Raw genomic sequence first — 17,985 nt, 5'->3', positions numbered from 1 at the left:
GCTGGTTCCACAGCCCACAGAATGGCCAGCGAGACAGACGCCTGAGCCGGCTACCTGGCCATGTGCTGCCGAGTGGACAGGGCTCTGGATCTGTGGGGGGACCAGAGAGGCCCGGGGCTGAAGGGGGCCCAAGGCACCAGGAGACAGGTATGGGTGACAAAGATCCACAAGCAGAGCAGGTCAAGGTGACAGGCACAGACAGGGCTGGCAGCCATCTGACACAGTCTTAGTGTCAGCAGGGTAGACAAAGCACCAAGGACAAAATCTAGGATGCTGCTGTTTGTGAGGGTCGAGGAAGGCTCAAGCTTCCCTGCTCAGCTGTCCCGTGCAGCCCCCCACTGCAGCAGCACCAGCCCTGCAGTGCGGCCTCACGGGGCTCCTGCAGTCCCACCGCTGCTGCCTTCAGAGAACGGCATGGGGGAGGCTGGCCACAGAGGACCAGGAGGCACAGGGAGGGACCTCCAGGAGCGCCTACAGACCAGGGGGAGGCTGGCCTCAGAGGACCAAGAGGCACAGGCAGGGACCTTCAAGAGCTCTTACAGAGCCAGTGGCAGCCCTGCCAGCCACCTCCCAGACTGAGCTCCCCTCTCCAGTGCGCACCCTGCACCTGCCTCGGGGGACGTACAGCTGGTCCTAGCTCAGCAGCAGCAGGGCTCCAAGCACCCCTGAGGGCGGGCCAGTGCCCCACAGTGTCTAAGACGTTCCTCTCTTCAGTGGTGAGGAGATCACACACGAGGTGCTGTCATGCCTCCACGTGGCCGTGACACACCCCTGCCCCTGTGGCACTCAGGAGAACAGGACAGGGAACCACTGCTCTGCCCTGACCACTCATCATAGCCCCACTCTCGGCCTGGGAACCCTGACCTTGGTGTTCGATGTCACTGCAAGGCTTTCTTCCTGGGACCGTAATCATCGTCAGCTGCACGCCCAGAGCAAAGATCACCTAACTCTTCGCCCACGTGACTTCCTAAGTCCAAAATTTCCAAACGGCCCAGCTTGGCCTCATGGTGTGAATATTTCTCCTCTACAACTCATCAGCCTCTTAAATGAAGCCCCACAGTATTCCAGGGTGATGCTCTGACTGTCCTTTCCTGTCCTAACCACTCACACGAGGGCCCGTGTCAACCTGTCTCAGGTTCTATTGACTCTGACGCAGGAACCAGCCAGGCCTGTGTCTGGGAGCACAGGTACACCAGGACTGGCCCTGCAGCACCTCAGGTTAAGAACTCCGCCTTTCCTGTCTCAGCTGCTCATTGGCCTCACCAAGTGTAGTGTCGCAGGAGACAGACAGTGTGCAGGTGCCCTCTGTTTCATGAAAACGCAACTGGACAACTGCGTGATAATCTTCTATGCAGGAAAGGGCACCACTGGGGGAACACCAGATCATCACAGTATACACAGCTTATTCCAAGACACCTGGTGACGATGCTTCCCAGAGTGGCAGCTGCACACGTATAAATGGGGTCCTTTGTCCAGTGAGAGAGACCAGGATCCCTGTGCACATGCCCTGCTGGATGCCACTCTGCTGCCCCTCCCAGAAGATCCCGCAGTGACCACGGTGCAGCAAGGTCCACATGGAGCTGGAGCCTGGTGCTGGCCCTCTCCACTCCCACTGGCAGAGAGTGCCAGAGGGGGCCACATCATTGGGTGCCCACAGGCAAGACAAACTGGACACGGAATACTGTGTATGTGCTTGTGGAATTTTAGAATCTTATCTAAAAGTGACAAAATGCCTATTTTCAATGGGGAAAATACAACAAAAAGCTGAACGTTCTAGAACGATGGAAGCTTTCCATGTCTGCCATTCAATATGGTGCCATCAGTAGCACAAGGCCACTGAATACCAGGAATGTGGCTTATGCATGGTCCACCCTGTGGCCCTCTCTGTGCAAGGTGGTGTGGAGGACATGGCTGTGCAGGACAGGCTGCACCAGCTCTGTTGCAGTGCTGGGAATTGCCAGCGCCTTGCCACACCATTCTTCAGACCACCAATGGGCACTGGAACCCCAACAGCTGAAGACAGGCCCCATGAGACCTGTCTGGTGGCAGACACGACCTGCTGGCTCTGCCGCCAGCCCAGTAGGGGACGTACCTGGACCGGCTGCCTGAGAAGGAGCTATGTCTGGAAGAGCGGCTGGAATAGGAGCTGTAGGACGAGGACCGGGATCGGGACCGTGACGAGCCAGAGCCCGAGTAGGATGATGACCGTGAGGACGACCTGTGGGCCATAGAGAACGTGACTTCACCACCCCAGAGGACAGGCAGGGCCACCCTGCCCAGTGCAGATGGGATGCACAGCAGGGCCACTCAGAGGTGCATGTGCTCACACTCAGGCAGAGCCACACACAGGCACACCCGGCACTCGGACCCTCTTCCTGGCATCTGCGCAGGCGCTGCATCCAGCCCCCTCCCTGGAGAGTGGAGCAGAAACCAAGATCCGTTCTGGAGCAGGGGCCCGCTGCACCCAGGCCCTCCCCACCCACCCACCTGTGCCCTGGAGCCTCCTGCTCCTGCGGAGCTCTGCAGGCCCACCCAGCCCCGTCTCTAACTCGGCTCACACCCAGAGCCACAGCTTGGAGCTGCTGAGGCAAACTCCCTGAGAACCTGGCTGCCCGGCTCACAGTGTGCACAGCTCCTGTCTGCAGCCCCAGAACCTCCTTCTCAGGGCCTGGGGTGGCACATGACCCCCAGCAGCGGCCGGCCAGCCTGGTGTTTTGTTTTCCCTTCTGGGTCCCCCAGCCTGCCTGCTTCTGCTTCTTCTGGGGGAAGTAAAGACTTCCTGAGGTTCTCAGCATCAGTCCTACCTGGTATCCCACTGCCCTGCCCTTGGGCAGCAGCACACACAGAGAGGCAGCCTGGTAGTAAGTGGACACCCACTGGCCAGCCAGCTTCACAGGCTGCCGCTTTACCTGGAGGAGTTGGAGGCAGACGCTGATGAGGCTGAGGTCTTTCGACGCCTTCGTGCCCGGCTAGGGGAGACGGAAACCCCAAGCTTCTTTTTGGGAGACTTGGACCGTCGCCAGGGGTCCTTCCACTCATCTGCTCGCTTCACCTGCGGCCCCACAGAGGCGGCCTCCTTCTTTGGTGGCTCAGCTTGACGGCTGCAATCACAGAGTGGCAATGCTCAGGCTGCCTGCCCTCTCCCTGCAATGCTGCTTGTTGAGACCGAGGCAACTCGGGACAGAGCTGAGGAAACCTCAGGAGGAGGCAGCCAGGCCTCCTTGAGGGTGGCCCTAAAGCCAGCCAAAGTCCTTCTCAGGTGAACACCCTGTCTCCTCACCATGACAGCAATTGCTTTTTATGACGATCACTTATTTAACTTCTATCCCGTCAGCTGGGGACTGTGACGTCCAGAAACATCTGTCTGTAGTGCTGCACATCATAAATAATTACGAGATTAAAGGAACAAAAATCACTCTTCTCAAATGCAATAAAAACGTTGTGAATGAACACGTCTAGGTCTTCAACACTTTGCCTCTGACTTACGTGTGAAGACTGGCTACAGTGCAGTCAGGAAAAAACCCTGACTAACCCCAGAAAGCGCATTCCCAGCCTTCCCAACAGGGCTGGCCTCAGCAGCTGGGTGGGGCTGTAGGCTGGAGAGGGGACAGAGGGACCTTCCTCCAAATCCTGGGGCTGGTGCATGTGGTCATGCAAGTGGGCACAGAAGGACCAACTGGAAACAGGAAAGCCAGACTCCACAGTACCCGGTGGGCCACGTGTGGGCAGACCGTCTCCTCAACCACACAGGCCAGGCACAAACAAGCACGAGAGGGATAGGACGTGGTGGATCGTCAATCTGTCCTAAAATTGTAACTTCTGATGCCCTGGCCAGGGCTTGTGCTGGAGAGAAACTGAGCAGAGACTGCAGCCTTCTGCCCGCGGAAGGCAGGCTGGGCTCCTAACTGGGAAGCCTGGCGCCAACAGAATGCCTCAAGATTCAAACAGTTTGCATCAAAGACATAAAACCTAGAGCCCCAGGACCAGCAGAAAAGTAACTTAATTATAATGATTAGAGAAAACCTGAAAATGTAAGTGCCTAATACAAAAGTATCTATTCAGGAGGAATCTGTTCTCAGTAGAGAAATCACAAAAGTTCATTTGAAATCTCTGGAATACACAAAATTAAGAAGATAAAAGTCCCTGTTGCCGATGTTCAGCACCTCTGTGCGTCTCCCTCAGCCCTGAGTTCTTCCCAGGATGGACATGCTGCCTCTGGGCCTGCTGAGGGACTGCCTGGCTGGCCCAGGAGGGCTTTCCACCTGTGTTGAGAGCTGTCTCTGACTGCAGGGGAATTCATTGAGATTTCTCACCCTCTGAACATTTCGATATTGGGGTTTCTTTTTTAAAAACACAAGATAGTAAGATGACCTTTTTTTATAAAAATCATCATAGCTTTTTTCTTTTTTTTAATTTAGAGCAAATTCCTAATAAATGGAATTAGTAGCAAATAGCAAGTTCTTCCCCTGAGGGTTAAGCCACTCACAGGGCTGGCAGCACCGCTCCCTACCATGGTGGCACACACAGATGAAAGCCAGCAAAACAGAGCTCTGCAGACAGGATGTGGCTGGAGATTGGCAAGGCTGGGCTTGCGTGTGTCCAGCCCTCTGCTTGTCTGCAGCCTTGAGCTAGCTCTTCTTCACTGTCCTGCGCTGTGGCTGGCTCACTGTGGCTGGCTGTGGCCTCTGACTTGAGCAGACCCCAGTGTGCTGCCCTCCCTCATGCATCCTTTTGGGCTCAGAAGGCTCCTCTTTGCTCCTCAGTCACATTCACCTGACTTTTTCTTCCAGGTAATCCACACCCCCCACCTGCTTCCCTGGACCCTGCCTCACTAGCGCCAGGTGCCACGCGCGGCTTACAGGGAGGCTCCTCCTCCATTCACAAGTGGTCTGCAGCACTGCTAGCGCCCTCTCTTGCCCAGGGCCCACGATGCCACCTTTCGTGAATATAGACTCTTATTCTTCTGCAGGGGCTTCTCATGGGCTATGCTCTTCCACTGACCTTAGCTATTTTTTTTTTTTGGGGGGGGATGGGTACTGGGGATAGCATCCAGAAGTGCTTAACCACTGAGCCACTTCCCTAGCCTGTGTCCGGAAGAGTAGCTGGAGTAGGAGCTGTAGGATGAGGACCAGGATCGGGACCGTGACAAGCCAGAGCCCGAATAGGACGATCACTGTGAGGACGACCTGTGGGCCACAGAGAAGGTGACTTCATCTCATCACCCCAGAGGACGGGCAGGGCCACCCTCCCCAGTGCAGATGGGATGAACAGCAGTGCCACTTGGAGGTGTGTGTGCTCACACTCAGGTCCTCACTAAGTTGCTGAGACGGAAGGCCAGCACCAGCATGCCTGGCACCTCAGCTACTCTCATGCTAGAGTTGTATGTGTCTCGGCCTGTGGCATATTCAAAACCCTGAATGCGTTTGACTTTCAGATTTCTCGGTTCACCTTGCCTGTGCTCACCTATAGAAGACCTTTGGCAGCACTGTGTCATGCACTGCTCTCCAGATCCCACTGGGCTTTGGATTGGAGTGTCATCAAGCTCATTAACAGGGCAGGCGCAGTGGCACACACCTGTCATTACAGCGACTTGGGAAACTGACGCAGGAGGATCCCAAGTTCAAGCCAAGGCTATGTGAGTTAGCCAAGCTCTAAGCAAGACTCTGCCTCAAAATGAAAGATTAAAAAGGCTGGGATGTGGCTCAGTCGTGGCTGAACTCGGGGAGCTGCTCACTTGCCTGCCAAGTGCAAGACCCAAACAGAAAGAAGGAAGAAAGAAGGAACCTATCAGAGCACCATGCCATTCACTGTGTCTTCTACTCGGCTCTCAGGAAAGGGTGCTGCTTTCTTCACAGGAGCTCTGCCGTCACGCTTTCCACAGGGCTTGCTGTTCCTGTTGAGGGGTTCTCCACCACCCATCGTGTGTTGGGGTGGCTGTGACCAGCACTACCTGGGTTATGTGGAACATGAGAACAGCTGCCGGCTGGTGATCTCAGAACCTGTTTGATGGCCACGAGCCAGCAGGCACCAAGCCTGTCCCCTGTGGAGAATCCAGGGCAGCAGCAACGCCCAGCACTCAGAGCCTCCTCAAGGACACGATGACTGAGGCTTAAGTCCCTGTTATCTCAGCCCAAACCTAAGGGCTATAGGCACATCCGGGTGCTACCTGGAAAGTAATCCAGGAAGGAAGAGAAAACCTCGCTGCTGATTTCCCCAGCGCAGGCCACTAGGTAGCTCCTTTCACCTTTACACTTCCTGCATGTCCTCATCCTGAAAATGGAACAGGAAGTGGACACTGTGCTCACCAAGGCAATGGTGAGGCTGCCTCCTTCCAGATGTACTGTGATGCTGTTCTAAGGGATAGGGTGGACAGATACTTGAGCTGGTCTCCATTGCAGCATGGAAAGTGAAGCGGACAGAGGCAGACAGTGCCCCCATTCTGGCCCCAGGAAAACCTGCAGGGCCTCTGGAGATGGGCACCTCTCTCAGGGTACCTGAAGGCTCCCCGCCAAGGCTGGGGCTACCAATGGGCCTTGATGTCCTCACCACTGCAGGGCAGGCACCAGGCCCTGCCAGGCAGGAATGCCACGCATCAAGCCCACGTTCCAAAGCACGGCAACACAGCACACTCATTTTTGTTTATGTGCAGCCAGATATTTTAATCTTTTTTTTCAGGACTGGGGATTGAACCACTGAGTTACATCTCCAGCCCTTGTATTGTTTTTCATCTTGAGACAGGCTCTTGCTAACTCGCACAAGCTGGCCTGGAACTCTCATCCTCCTGCCTCAACCTACTAAATAGCTGGGATTCCGGTCATGGGCCACCACACCCGGCTTATTTTTTATTGGATTACTCCAGTGATTCACTATGGCACATGATTGGTGTTTGCTTTACAGTGATGATCTAAGATTCCTTTTAAAAGGTATTTAAGTTAAAAAAGTGAAAATATTTAAAACATGCAAACAAACAACATAGATGGTATCTGGATACAGAAATTCATGTTGGTGGCAGGAGCCACATCTGCCTGGTATTATGCGGTTCCTCAGTCACACCCGTGCCTACTAAAGACAATGTCAACAAGCTGAGCCTGCTGGGATCTGTCCCCAGTTTGCGGGGAGTCAAACCATGAAAAAACTGCTTTCAGATGTGGACACACAATTGAAACCAACAAGGCAAGGGCAGACACCCCAGGAGGAGCAAGGGTGGGCATTCAACAAAGGAGAAGGGGCCCCCTCCGTGGCCCTGGGTGCACACCAGGAGCCAGCACACTGTGCCAGGAAGGGCAGGGAGTGTACTTCTCACCACTCTGCTCCTGCCCTGAGGTGGCCAGATGGCCACCTGGGCTGAGGAGGAGGCTGCCGAGCTGCACCTTTCTTCCCAAGACACCCCGAGAAACCTGAGGCCAAATCCCTTCCCCTCGAAAGGACAGTCAGCCCCAGCACCCTGCTCAGACCCCAAAAGCCAAGGGGACAAAAGAGAACAGAACCCAGAGCTGCAGCTTTCCTGAGGGCCTGCGGGTCCACAGGAGTGTGCGCAGCTACTCTGTGGAGCAGAGGCTGGGAGGAAGAAGGCTGTTCAGGGATGACCTCAGGAAGGCCAGCACAGGCTGGGATTTGCATACACACCTCTGCAGAGGAAAGATCCCGCAGGTGATCTCTGACTAAGGAAGCGACCTTCCCCACAGCGGAGAGCATGCTCTTATCTGCCAGGGACTGTCCTTCGTCCAAGGCTGCGGGAGGCTTGAGGGGCAAGGGTCGTTGTGCTGCCCAGACACCGAACCAGCAGCACAAGTGGCCGCGGGCAGCGCAGCCTCTATCTGGCTGACACAGCCAGCACCAAGGGTGACCAGGCAAGGGGACAAACCCAGGTGTGCCTGGGCTCCAGTCTGGGCAGCTGCCAAATTGGGGGGCCAAAGAAGAAAGATAAAACTGGACGGCCACTCCCTTCTAAACTCACAAGGCTGAACATCTCATGAAGACAGAAAGGGAAGGCGAAGCCTGTGGTTCCTGCTCTGACTACACTTGTCCACATCTACTTCTGGAGAAACCTGATGCCCTCACCCCAATCTGCCAGCACTGGTGGGGCAACAGTCAACAGGTGTGCGCTCTGCGCGCCTGGGACGCTGAAAAGGCCCAAGGCAGCTGAGTGCCCGTGGGGCTGCCATGGGGCTTTTCCGGCCTTCTGCTGGGCCCTCCACCCTGGTCACCACGCACATCTTTGTCCTTGCCTTGGTGGATGGTTCCCAATACCATCTCCCACCTCCACCACGTCCATCCACCTGACCAGGCACTACCCGCGGTGTCCCACGCTGGAGGACAACTCTTGATAGTTCAAGAGATAGTTAGGTAGTCCTCCCTACCTACACCACTCACCATCTGGCCCTCTCTCAGGGACTCGAACACAAAATCCACCACTGAAAGACAGCATGTGGCATAATGGGCCTCCAACGCAACACAAGGCCACTCCGAAACTCCATCCACATGGCTGAGGTAATGGAAATACCTGGTCATCCCGAGTGGCCAGAGTCCAGGACCCAAACTTGAAGTCCCAACATGGAGCAGGGTTTTCCTAAGGCCTATGCATCCAGAGTCTGCTCACGAGGGGCTGCCACTGAAGCTGGATGGCCTTTTTCCAAGTGAGGGTCCAGAGGTGAGGTGAGACAGATAGGCTTTGCCCATAGGGGACCCCTACAGATCACAGACTCAGTGTTTCAATCCTGAGTTTTGAAAATGCACTGGAATCTAAGCACACACGTGTGAACCTGGGAGAAACACATGCGGTGGTGTGTTACGCTCCACCCACTGCTGTCAATTCCTGCAGGAGTAGAAAGAAGAAACCCACATGGACTGCTTCCAGGTGCAGGCCAGCACCAAGGAAGTGCGCCTTCTAACGTCTGTAAGGCTACCAACGCTGTCCTGGGCTCTTTCTGTTACTGTTCCACTGCCCATCCTGGATCCACCCTATAGAAGAACTCGCCAGGCTCAGTAATGTTCTCTAATTCACGACCGTGTTTGTAGACCCGTGTGTATCTAGTACCTGCAGATACCAGGCGCCTACAGTCAGATGGAGTACCCCAGCGAGCACTACACTCATCCGCTCACCAACCTTCATCAAAGGGCAGGTGGAGCTGCTGGAGCAACTCCCTGGCTACACAATCAAGAAGTTACACACGTTTCCCTGAAGGGCTCAGTGGCTCTCAGAGGCAGGCAGTTAAGCAACATCCAGAACAGGTCAGAAAGACCAGGGGAGGCTTATTAAATCCTCAGAGGAGTTTCTCTGTGACAACAGAAAGATCCATGAGGGCATTAAGAGAGTTCTCACAAGGACTGGGAAATTCTAGCTTTGAGCAATCTCCAACCCTTGGCTCATCAGGAGGCAGCTAAGCATAGCACAGAGCAGGCGATGAGTGGGTGGGTGGCTACAGAGTGTCACGCACATCCTGCCGTCTGCTGTCATCAGATGCACTCAGGGTCAGCAGAGGCGATCTAGGCACGGACCTTTACGACTCACAGGAGCAAGTTCTCATGTGAGTTCCACCCTGTAAGACCTGCTTACCACAGGGACAGTTCTGAAAGGCTGGCAATGGAACCTGGCCGCACAGCCAGCACCAGTGCTGGGCAGGGCTTGGGGGGGACAGTGCGCTCCAGAAACCAGGGAGGGGAAGTTGCTTGAAAGAAATGCAACACCTGGTTCTGCAACAGTGGACAGGGGCCAGATGCAGCAGACCTGAATGACTCACCACACCGCAGAACCTCCTGGACAGCAGGCCACACAGCCTCGCCCACATTGTTAAGGGCACGTCTCAGAAAGCTGCAGTAAATCACAGCACACACCAAGATCCCTAACCTGACGAGGCCCTTCCAGAAGGCCAAAGCAGCATTGCTTATCTTTTCCCGTCCCATTCTGGCCCACCTGAAGCCCTGGGACACCTCACACTGGCACATAAGTGAGAGGCAACCTGAGATGAGGCGACAGCTGAAGGAGGTGTGTGCCGGATGGGGCAGTGTGTGGGGTGTGGATACAGAGGTGACTGTGACCCCACCAGGAAAACAGTGTGGCTTTGTGAGAACCAAGAACCAGGATGGTGAGTAGGTCCTGAGTTGGGCTAGGCCCACCTGATGGGAGCGAGAAACCTAGCAGCTTGTGCCCAGGGGCACCAACAGCTGTAAATGTGAATGTGACTCCGGTGCAAGCCTCCTAAGACAGTGGCAGCCTGGGCGACTCCCACAGGAAGGCCCAATGACCACTGGCACCTATGACTTTGTGCAGGGGCTGGTCTCAGCCGCACCAGCTGAGCACACCCAGCAGCCCGGCTGTGCAAAGCAGTTTGAGGCTGGCAGTGGGAATTCCCCTCCTGCACAGATGCGTTTTATGGAGCTGGTGGGAAGGCTCGGCTCTAGTTTAAATATAGCCAGGCCCAGAAGTGGGCAAAAGGTCTGTGAGGCCCAGTTATGAAATACCAATGTGAACAATGACGCAAGACTGGGAAAGGCCACGCTGCTGCTTGCCAGCCAAGCCTGCAAGGGCTGCCAGACATTCCTAGAGGACCCCAAAGAAAACAGGCTGGCCTCAGTGTGCAGGGCTTGGGGCGAGAAAGAAGGGCCACACCCAAACAGAGACAAGGCGGAGTACAGCCACCTGGAGGTGGGGGCAGTGGTGTGCTGGCTGGGCGAGCCCGGGCCAGAACCCCTGCAGGAGTGCTCACCGCCTCTCCACGACCTTCCCCCCCCCCCCCCCCGGGATGCAAGTCTGCTGTCTGTTCTTAGGTGAAAAAAGTTCTTTCTGTGTGGTTAAACCCCCCATCTGTTGGAGGCTGTCCCACTAATAAAAGGCAGTCACACACGCTCTACTCCCAGAGTCAACTCCCTAGAAGAGTAGCTGCACTCATTCTGCTTCGAAAGGAAAAAGGAATAGGAGCTCTGCACTGGGAATTCTGCCCTGATGAGATGCTGGCCTCAGAGGATAACAAGACCCAGACCCCAGGACCCAGGATGCCCAGCACCTGGGAGGCTGAACTGATTCCAGGTGACCACAGCCTAGCCTTGCTGACAGGCTGCTGGCTGGTCTGGTCACAGGAACACAAGGCAGTGTTCTGGGAAGAAAAGAAAAGGGCTGAGAGTCAAGTTGAATGGGATTAAGCCAGGTCAGAAACAGGACACGGCTTTGCTCAGCTGCTGAGAAAAACTGTCTGATTTGGGATGAATGCCCTGAGTCCCGAGTGTCCTGAGCCTGCCTGTGAGTCTGGATGGGCCCAGACAGCCACGAGTTCTCCAGAGGCCCACTGATGCGAGGGTCCACCTGTGCATGTCTGGCCTGCCGCCCGGTGGCCACACCAACCACCTCCCAAGAGCTTCCCTCTGGAGGCAGGTGTGCGGGCACTGCAGCTGTGCACCTGCCTCCTGCCCCTGCCCCTGTCCCAGCCGAGCACACTTCACCAGCACACTCCTCTACAAGAAGCACTGGGGTGGGAAGAGCTCCTGGTTTCTTGGACACCAGTAGGGGCTGGAGAGGGCCATGGCCAGAGTAGCATTTCTTAGTAACACCTCTGTAAGCCACAGAGGTGGACTCCTGATGAGACTCAGGAAGCCACAGCTGCACTTGGCACTGTTAAGAGTCCTTCTTGCATCTGTGCTGAGACCAAGGGTCTGGACAGGCATGAAGACAGCCATTTTCTGGCTCTGGAAGGCAAAACAAGCTAGTTCTATATGCAGAAACCCTTCTATAGTTTTATCAGTCCTACAACAATCAACTGAATTGCACCTGGCAGAAATGTAGGCTGCCATAAATACTAATGCCTCAAAACATTGTCAAATGTCAGCATCAGACTGTCCTGGGTCTCAGGACAGGCACTGAGACTGCTGCCCTCCAGGGGACAATAAGAAGTCTGTGACAATACAGTACTGGGCCACTAAGAACTATGGAGGGCAGAAGAAGTGGGGGGACCTCTCTTAGCAGGAATTTGAGCAAACCCTGTAGCAAGTGAGAGGCTGCCCACTCAGGAGAGGGGACGCTGCCAGCCAAGAGCAGAGGCGGCTACGGCCCTGTCTTCCTAGCAGTGGTCCAATGGACTGAGTCCAGGCTGAAAATGCAGCACATTTTAGGAAAAGCAGGGAAAATAGTTTCCATAAAGAAAACAAGTTTAAGCCAGGCACAGAGGCACACAGCTGTAATGCCAGCTACTCAGGAGGCTGAGGCAAAAGGATCTGCACTTCAAGGCCAGCCTGAGTAACTTAATAAGGCTCTGTTTCAAAGTAAAATGAGAAGGGTTGGGATGTAGCTCGTGGTACAGCCCTTGCCAAACATGCAGAGGGCCCTGGATTTGATCCCCAGTACTGGCAGGGTTGGGGGGAGGCTTGAACCTGGGTGCAGTGTTGTGCACCTATCACTCTAGCTAGGGCAGAGGCTTGAGCCTAGGAGTTTAGGGCCAACCTGGGAACACAATGAGCTCCTGCCTTGAAAAAGGCAGGAAAGGCTTGAGAGGGCCCAACACCAAAGCAGCACTGGCTCTTCTGTTGGATGACTTCAGAGCCACTTTAAGAGTTCTTTTATTGGAGTGGGGGAGAGGCAGTACTGGGGATTGAAATCAGGAGCACCAGACCCCTGAGCCAGATCCCTAGCCCTATTTTGTATTTTATTTAGAGATAGGGTCTCACTGAGTTGCTTAGCACCTTGCTGTTACTGAGACTGGCTCTGAACTCTCGATCCTCCTGTCTCAGCCTCCTGAGCAGCTGGGATTACAGGTGTGCACTGCTACCTGGCAAAAGTTCTTTAGAGGCACTGGAGTTGTAGCTCAGTGGCAGAGCGCTTGCCAAGCAAGTGTGAGGCACTGGGTTCAATTCTCAGCACAACTTGTAAATACATAAAATAAAGGTCCATCAACAACTAAAAAACATTAAAAAAAAAAAAAAAAGAGTTCTTTAAAGCAGTCCTTTGTAGAACAAACTCTTTTGACACATGAGGAAACATGTGACTCATTCTGAACACTCTCTAGGAATGTCACTTGGACTACCACTGGCCAGTACAGCATATGAGGAGATCCATCGCTGCACCTGCAAACGTGCCGTCAATCTTTGCACCCACTGGAGCTGCACACTGCTGCAGAGGGGCAGTCCAGAGCCCACTCTTGCTAACAGTGCTCGAGGAAAGGCAGAGCCCAGCCAGGAGGATAAGGCAAGGAGACAAAGGGCCCATTCCTGTCCTCTGATGGACAGTCGACCCTTCCAGATTCTAAAGGCTGAAAATGGGCCTTTTAAAGCCCAAATAAAGAATGTTATGAGAGGTGGGAGGGGAAGGAAGGGAGCAGGGGGTTAGTAATGATAGTGGAATGTGATGGACATCATTATCTAAAATGCATGTATGAAGACATTAATTGGTGTGAACATACTTTATATAGAGAAATGAAAAATTGTGTTCTATGTGTGTAATAAGAATTGTGATGCATTCCGCTGTCATATATTTAAAAAATAAAAGCAATTTAAAAAAAAAATCCCTGAATTAAAGAAAACACAACTGTAGTGCATGGACCTTGGAAGGGCTTTGGGGCACTTCCCAATAAGGAGCTGCTTTAAGCCCAGCATGGTGGCGCACGCCTGTACTCCCAGTGGCTGGGGAGTTTGGCAGGAGGATTGTGAGTTCAAAGCCAGCCTCAGCAACTGCGAGGATCTAAGCAACTCAGTGAGACCCTGTCTCTAAATAAAATACGAAATATGGCTGGGATGTGAGTGCCCCTGAGTTCAATCCCCAGTTATCCTCCCCCCTCCCCCACCAAAGAAGCTGTTTTGATCCCTTTCCCACATTTTGCCCCATGTCATGGGAGGGTGTTGACACCAGCAAAGCATGGGATGGGATGGGATGATGTCATTATTAAGCTTTTTAGAAGAAGTCTTAGAACTCCAACGTGGAAAGGACAGTATCCTCAAACGGTGCAAGGACAATGCATGTAGGAGAATGAGGCTGAAGCCCTGCCTCACACTATATACAAAATGTACCTTAAAACGGCTCAACAGCTTAAAAATAAAAGCTGCAACTATGAAACTCTTAAGAGGAAAACACCTTGGATCAGGCAATGTCATCTCAGACATGATACCAACAGTACAAGGGTTCAAAATAAAAACAGGTACAAAGGGAACACGTGCTTCTAATGACAATATCAGGACAGCACGATGACTGGCAGAATGGGGACGCGGCTGCCAACGAGAGACTCAGCAAGGGCCTGAATGCAGAATGCAAGAGCTGTTAGAGCAGCAGCACTGAGAGGCCAAACCGCAAGATGGGGAAGGGTGTGGAGAGAGACTTCTCCAGAGAAGCACAAACGGCCAGTGAGCAGGAGACAGCTTGGTGTCTCAGTCCCCAGGGAAACACGCCGTGAGGCAGCAGCACGCGCACACGCGGGGACGGCCAAGGGGCAACAAGACTGCTAGAGAGGGTGGCTGGGCTGCACCTGGAAGACAGTCTGCGGGGCCTCAGGAAGCGACACCATCACCAGGTGACCTTGGGATTCCTCAGTGCACGGCCAAGGAGAACTGAAGTCCACACAACACACAACAGTGTTCACAGTCACAGCAGCCAAAAGGTGTAAGGGTCGAATGTCCACCAACAGTGAATGAATAAAGACAATGTGGCGTGGCCGTGATGCTGATTCAGCTACAAGAAGCGATGAAGGACTGAAACAGAAATGCTTTAACCTGGATGAACCTTGGATATTCTAAAGGAAAGAGGCTAGATGAGAAGACCACCGCCAGGCTCTGCCACCCCACACCACCCCCTGAACACCCACACACACGAGGACGCGGCCTGTGGTGCCAGAGCCAGCAAACGGGGGTGGAGGAGACGGGAGAGCCTGCCAGCGGGTAGGGGAGTTCTTTCTGGGAGACAAGAACGCTCTAAAGTTATTGTAATCAGGACTGCACAACTTTGTGATTATACTAGAAACCACCCAATTGTACGTTTTAACAGGTACACCCACTTTATCACAATAAAGCTGTAGAAAGTGCACACACACAACTTGGCCCAATTCTCTGAGGCCCATCATTCCATCCTAGTACCCACGTGCATTTAGACAAATGCAGGGACGTCCCCCGAGTGCGGGCCGAGACACGGCCCTGCCTCTCAGGCCTTCGCCTGGTCCAGCACAGCATGCACACCCACTCACCAGGTGGCAGGCCATCAGCTTCCTTGCCACACATGAGAACCCGCCGTCTCGGTGGAAAGACGTGTGCCGCTGTCATTCCAGCTGCAGGAGCACCACACTGCCAGCGATAGGTGCCCAGCAAGACTGCTCCCTGTCTAAGCTCGGGGGCCAGAAACTGTCTGGGCTTAGGAGAGGGGCGCAGTATGGAGTGTGCACTACACAACAGCTGCCCATGACCGGCAGCACCTACCCAACAAAGCGCACCTGTTTCTTTGGCAACTGTGCGGGTTGCATGTCAAGGGGGCTGCCTGGCAGCAGCAGCAGCAGCCTCCCACCAGCTCAGGGCAGGCGCTCCCATGCTCAGGACCCCAGCCCCCCAGGACTAGGTGGCCTACCTTGGTGGCTGTGGGGAGCGGGGCTTTGGCTTCTCCTTCTCCTTCTCCCGCTCCTTGTCCCTGTCCCGGTCGCGGTGCTGTCTGTCCTTCTCGTCGCGCTTGGCTCGCTCTCGCTCCCACTCCTCCTTCCTCCGCTGCCGCTCCTTGTCTCGCTCGCGCTCCCGTTCCCGCTCGCGCTCCCTCTGCCGACGCTCGCGCTCTCGGTCACGCTCCCGTTCGCGCTCTCGCTCTCGCTGTCTGTTCTCTCGCTCACGTTCCCTTTCCCTTTCCTTCGTTAAAAAGCCAAACACACATGCTGTCAGTAGGATGCCTGATGGACGGGCAGAGGGAGGGAGGGAGCAGGGGCTGGCGTGTGGACCGCCCAAGTCATGGTGTTCCCAGGGTTCTCCTCAGAACGCGTTAAGATATAGGCAGGTGCCAATCAGAGGCACACAAGATCCGAGAGTGAGGTTGCCCTGACCGCCACTTCCAAACCTGTCACCAGTCTGGCACGAGCTGTGCACAGCTGGCACTCCTGCACATGACCCAGAGGACATGGCCTCTGGACACGGCTCCTTCCTCTGAGGATGGAGCTTGCACAGCTGCCCAGGCCAGCAGGTGCGAGGAGGGGCTCCCCTGGGTGGTGCCTGGAAGAGTGGCACCCTCTACACAACCCTTGGTGCAGACCTGTGCATCCCCTCTGACATTCAGTGTCAAAACAGAATGACGTCCGAGCCCAGCACACCTGACAGATTCTGGGCATTTCTCCAGGGACACGCTGTGTACACCGTGGCCTTCCTGCTGCCCCCACCCCCCAGCAGAGGAGGATCATAGTGGCTGCCCTGGGTAGGGACAGTATACCAGGAGCCTGCAGCCCAACGCCAGGAGGAAGCTGCTCGGTAGAGCAGGTGGGCACCAGAGGGTCAGCCAGGGGTTTTCTGGACTACAGGGTCCTCTGACCATCTGCTGAGCTCCTGGGGCCATGGCCACTTCCCTCTGGTCCTAAGAACTCCTGGCTCTGTCCTGAGTCACAACATAAAACCTGCCAAACTGCTTTTGAGGGATCTTTCCTGGAATAGCCTTTCCATGTCCCTCCAAGAGCAGAGACCTGGGCTCACAGTCCTGAGCACACAGTCCACAGACACTGAGCTCTCAGAGCCAGAGTGACTCAGGAGGAAGCACCAACGCAGACGACCCTCTGCCACACCAAGAAGGCAGAGTGGTCAGAGACGGGTCCTCAGCCCGTGGACTACAGGTGAGTAATATGGCTAAGGAGACTCTCAGAGGAAGAGCTAGGGACGGCCAGAGTCCCTTGAAAACTGGCATCAATGACCTCATGAGCAGTCTGACTTTACAAACCACGGCAAGAACAAAGTCCGGGGAAGCCCCTGTTCAGGTTACAAGCATTCCCAGGGTACCCAAATCAGTCCTCCAGAAACCACCAGTATGGGCTTGAATTTAACCCTTTGGGTTCAATCAGCACTCTGTGCTGACAGAATAAGCTCATGTGAAAGTCCATAAATGAAAAGGGTGATTCTGGCCAGGTGCAGTGGTGCATACCTTCAATCCTAGTGACTCTGGAGGCTGAGGTTGGCAAGTCTAAGGCCAGCCTGGGCTACTTAGATTCCTTTTCAAAGGCGGGAGGTGGTGGTGGTTTTAATGGGTAAATCAGTGACATTCACATCTACACATCTGAGTCATACTTACTCGGTAATTATGGTACGGCTCTGTTTCTGTATATTGTACCCTGAAATTCTCGTATTGTCCACCACGCCAAAAGCGCTCTATTTCATAGTCATAGTAAGGGTCCGCATAAGGCTCAAGTCTGAAAAGAGAGCCAGTAAGAAGCAAATCTTATCACTTAGGAATACTAGAGGCAAACACGCTACATGAAATACAAGCAAGGAAGACCCAGCACCACGTTACGGAAACAACACACCATGACGGTATGGGACTTGGGCCAGGAAAGCAGGGCTGAGTCAGTACTAGGAAATCTGTAATGTGTGGTTACATCTAACAGCAGACCCGAAGAGAAAAAGCACAGAATCATGTTCACAGATTTCGGAAGCACATCCAACAAACACTCAATACCCATTCCTACTGAAAGCACTCAAGAGAATGGAAACCCACACTCTCCCAACAAGACGAACAGAGGACCCTGGAGACCGCATAGCACGAGCTCGCTCTGTAAGGTACGTGCAGACTCAACAACCCAGAGAGCTGATGAACAAGGACCCTGGTGAGGACTAGTTAGGAGACAGTGTGAGAAATTCATTCACAACACCAAGGAAGAAGAAAATCACACAGGAACAAGAGAGTGTCAAGCCAGAAATGGCAGGTTTATCCTGAAAAATAAAAAGAACAGGTGAACAAACGAGAAGCCTTGGGCAGCCAGCTCTTCCTGCACTGCTCATAAGCATAAGCCCATTCCAGAGAACACAGCGACCTTATTCATGAGGCTGCACAAGCAGATGCCCAGG

The 17,985-nt window shown here is 54.2% G+C and overlaps 1 protein-coding gene across 4 annotated transcripts in view; it reads right to left on the bottom strand.

Annotated features, from left to right (window-relative positions):
- Window positions 1–17,985, bottom strand: part of Zc3h18 (zinc finger CCCH-type containing 18) — a 51,247-nt gene that overhangs the window by 6,490 nt on the left and 26,772 nt on the right. For 3 of the 4 annotated variants that reach the window (XM_078032810.1, XM_005335427.5, XM_040278882.2), the window contains 4 exons: window positions 17,213–17,330; window positions 15,527–15,795; window positions 2,910–3,101; window positions 2,093–2,218 (listed from right to left, as the gene is read on the bottom strand). In XM_078032810.1, the coding sequence (XP_077888936.1) occupies window positions 2,093–2,218; window positions 2,910–3,101; window positions 15,527–15,795; window positions 17,213–17,330 (705 nt within the window). The remainder of the gene's footprint in view (window positions 1–2,092; window positions 2,219–2,909; window positions 3,102–15,526; window positions 15,796–17,212; window positions 17,331–17,985) is intronic. The other variant, XM_078032811.1, reaches the window with a different exon arrangement.

This window comes from Ictidomys tridecemlineatus, chromosome 15 (genome assembly GCF_052094955.1).
Source record: "Ictidomys tridecemlineatus isolate mIctTri1 chromosome 15, mIctTri1.hap1, whole genome shotgun sequence".
Classification (NCBI taxonomy): domain Eukaryota; kingdom Metazoa; phylum Chordata; class Mammalia; order Rodentia; family Sciuridae; genus Ictidomys; species Ictidomys tridecemlineatus.
This window is presented reverse-complemented; position numbering and strand designations above follow the sequence as displayed.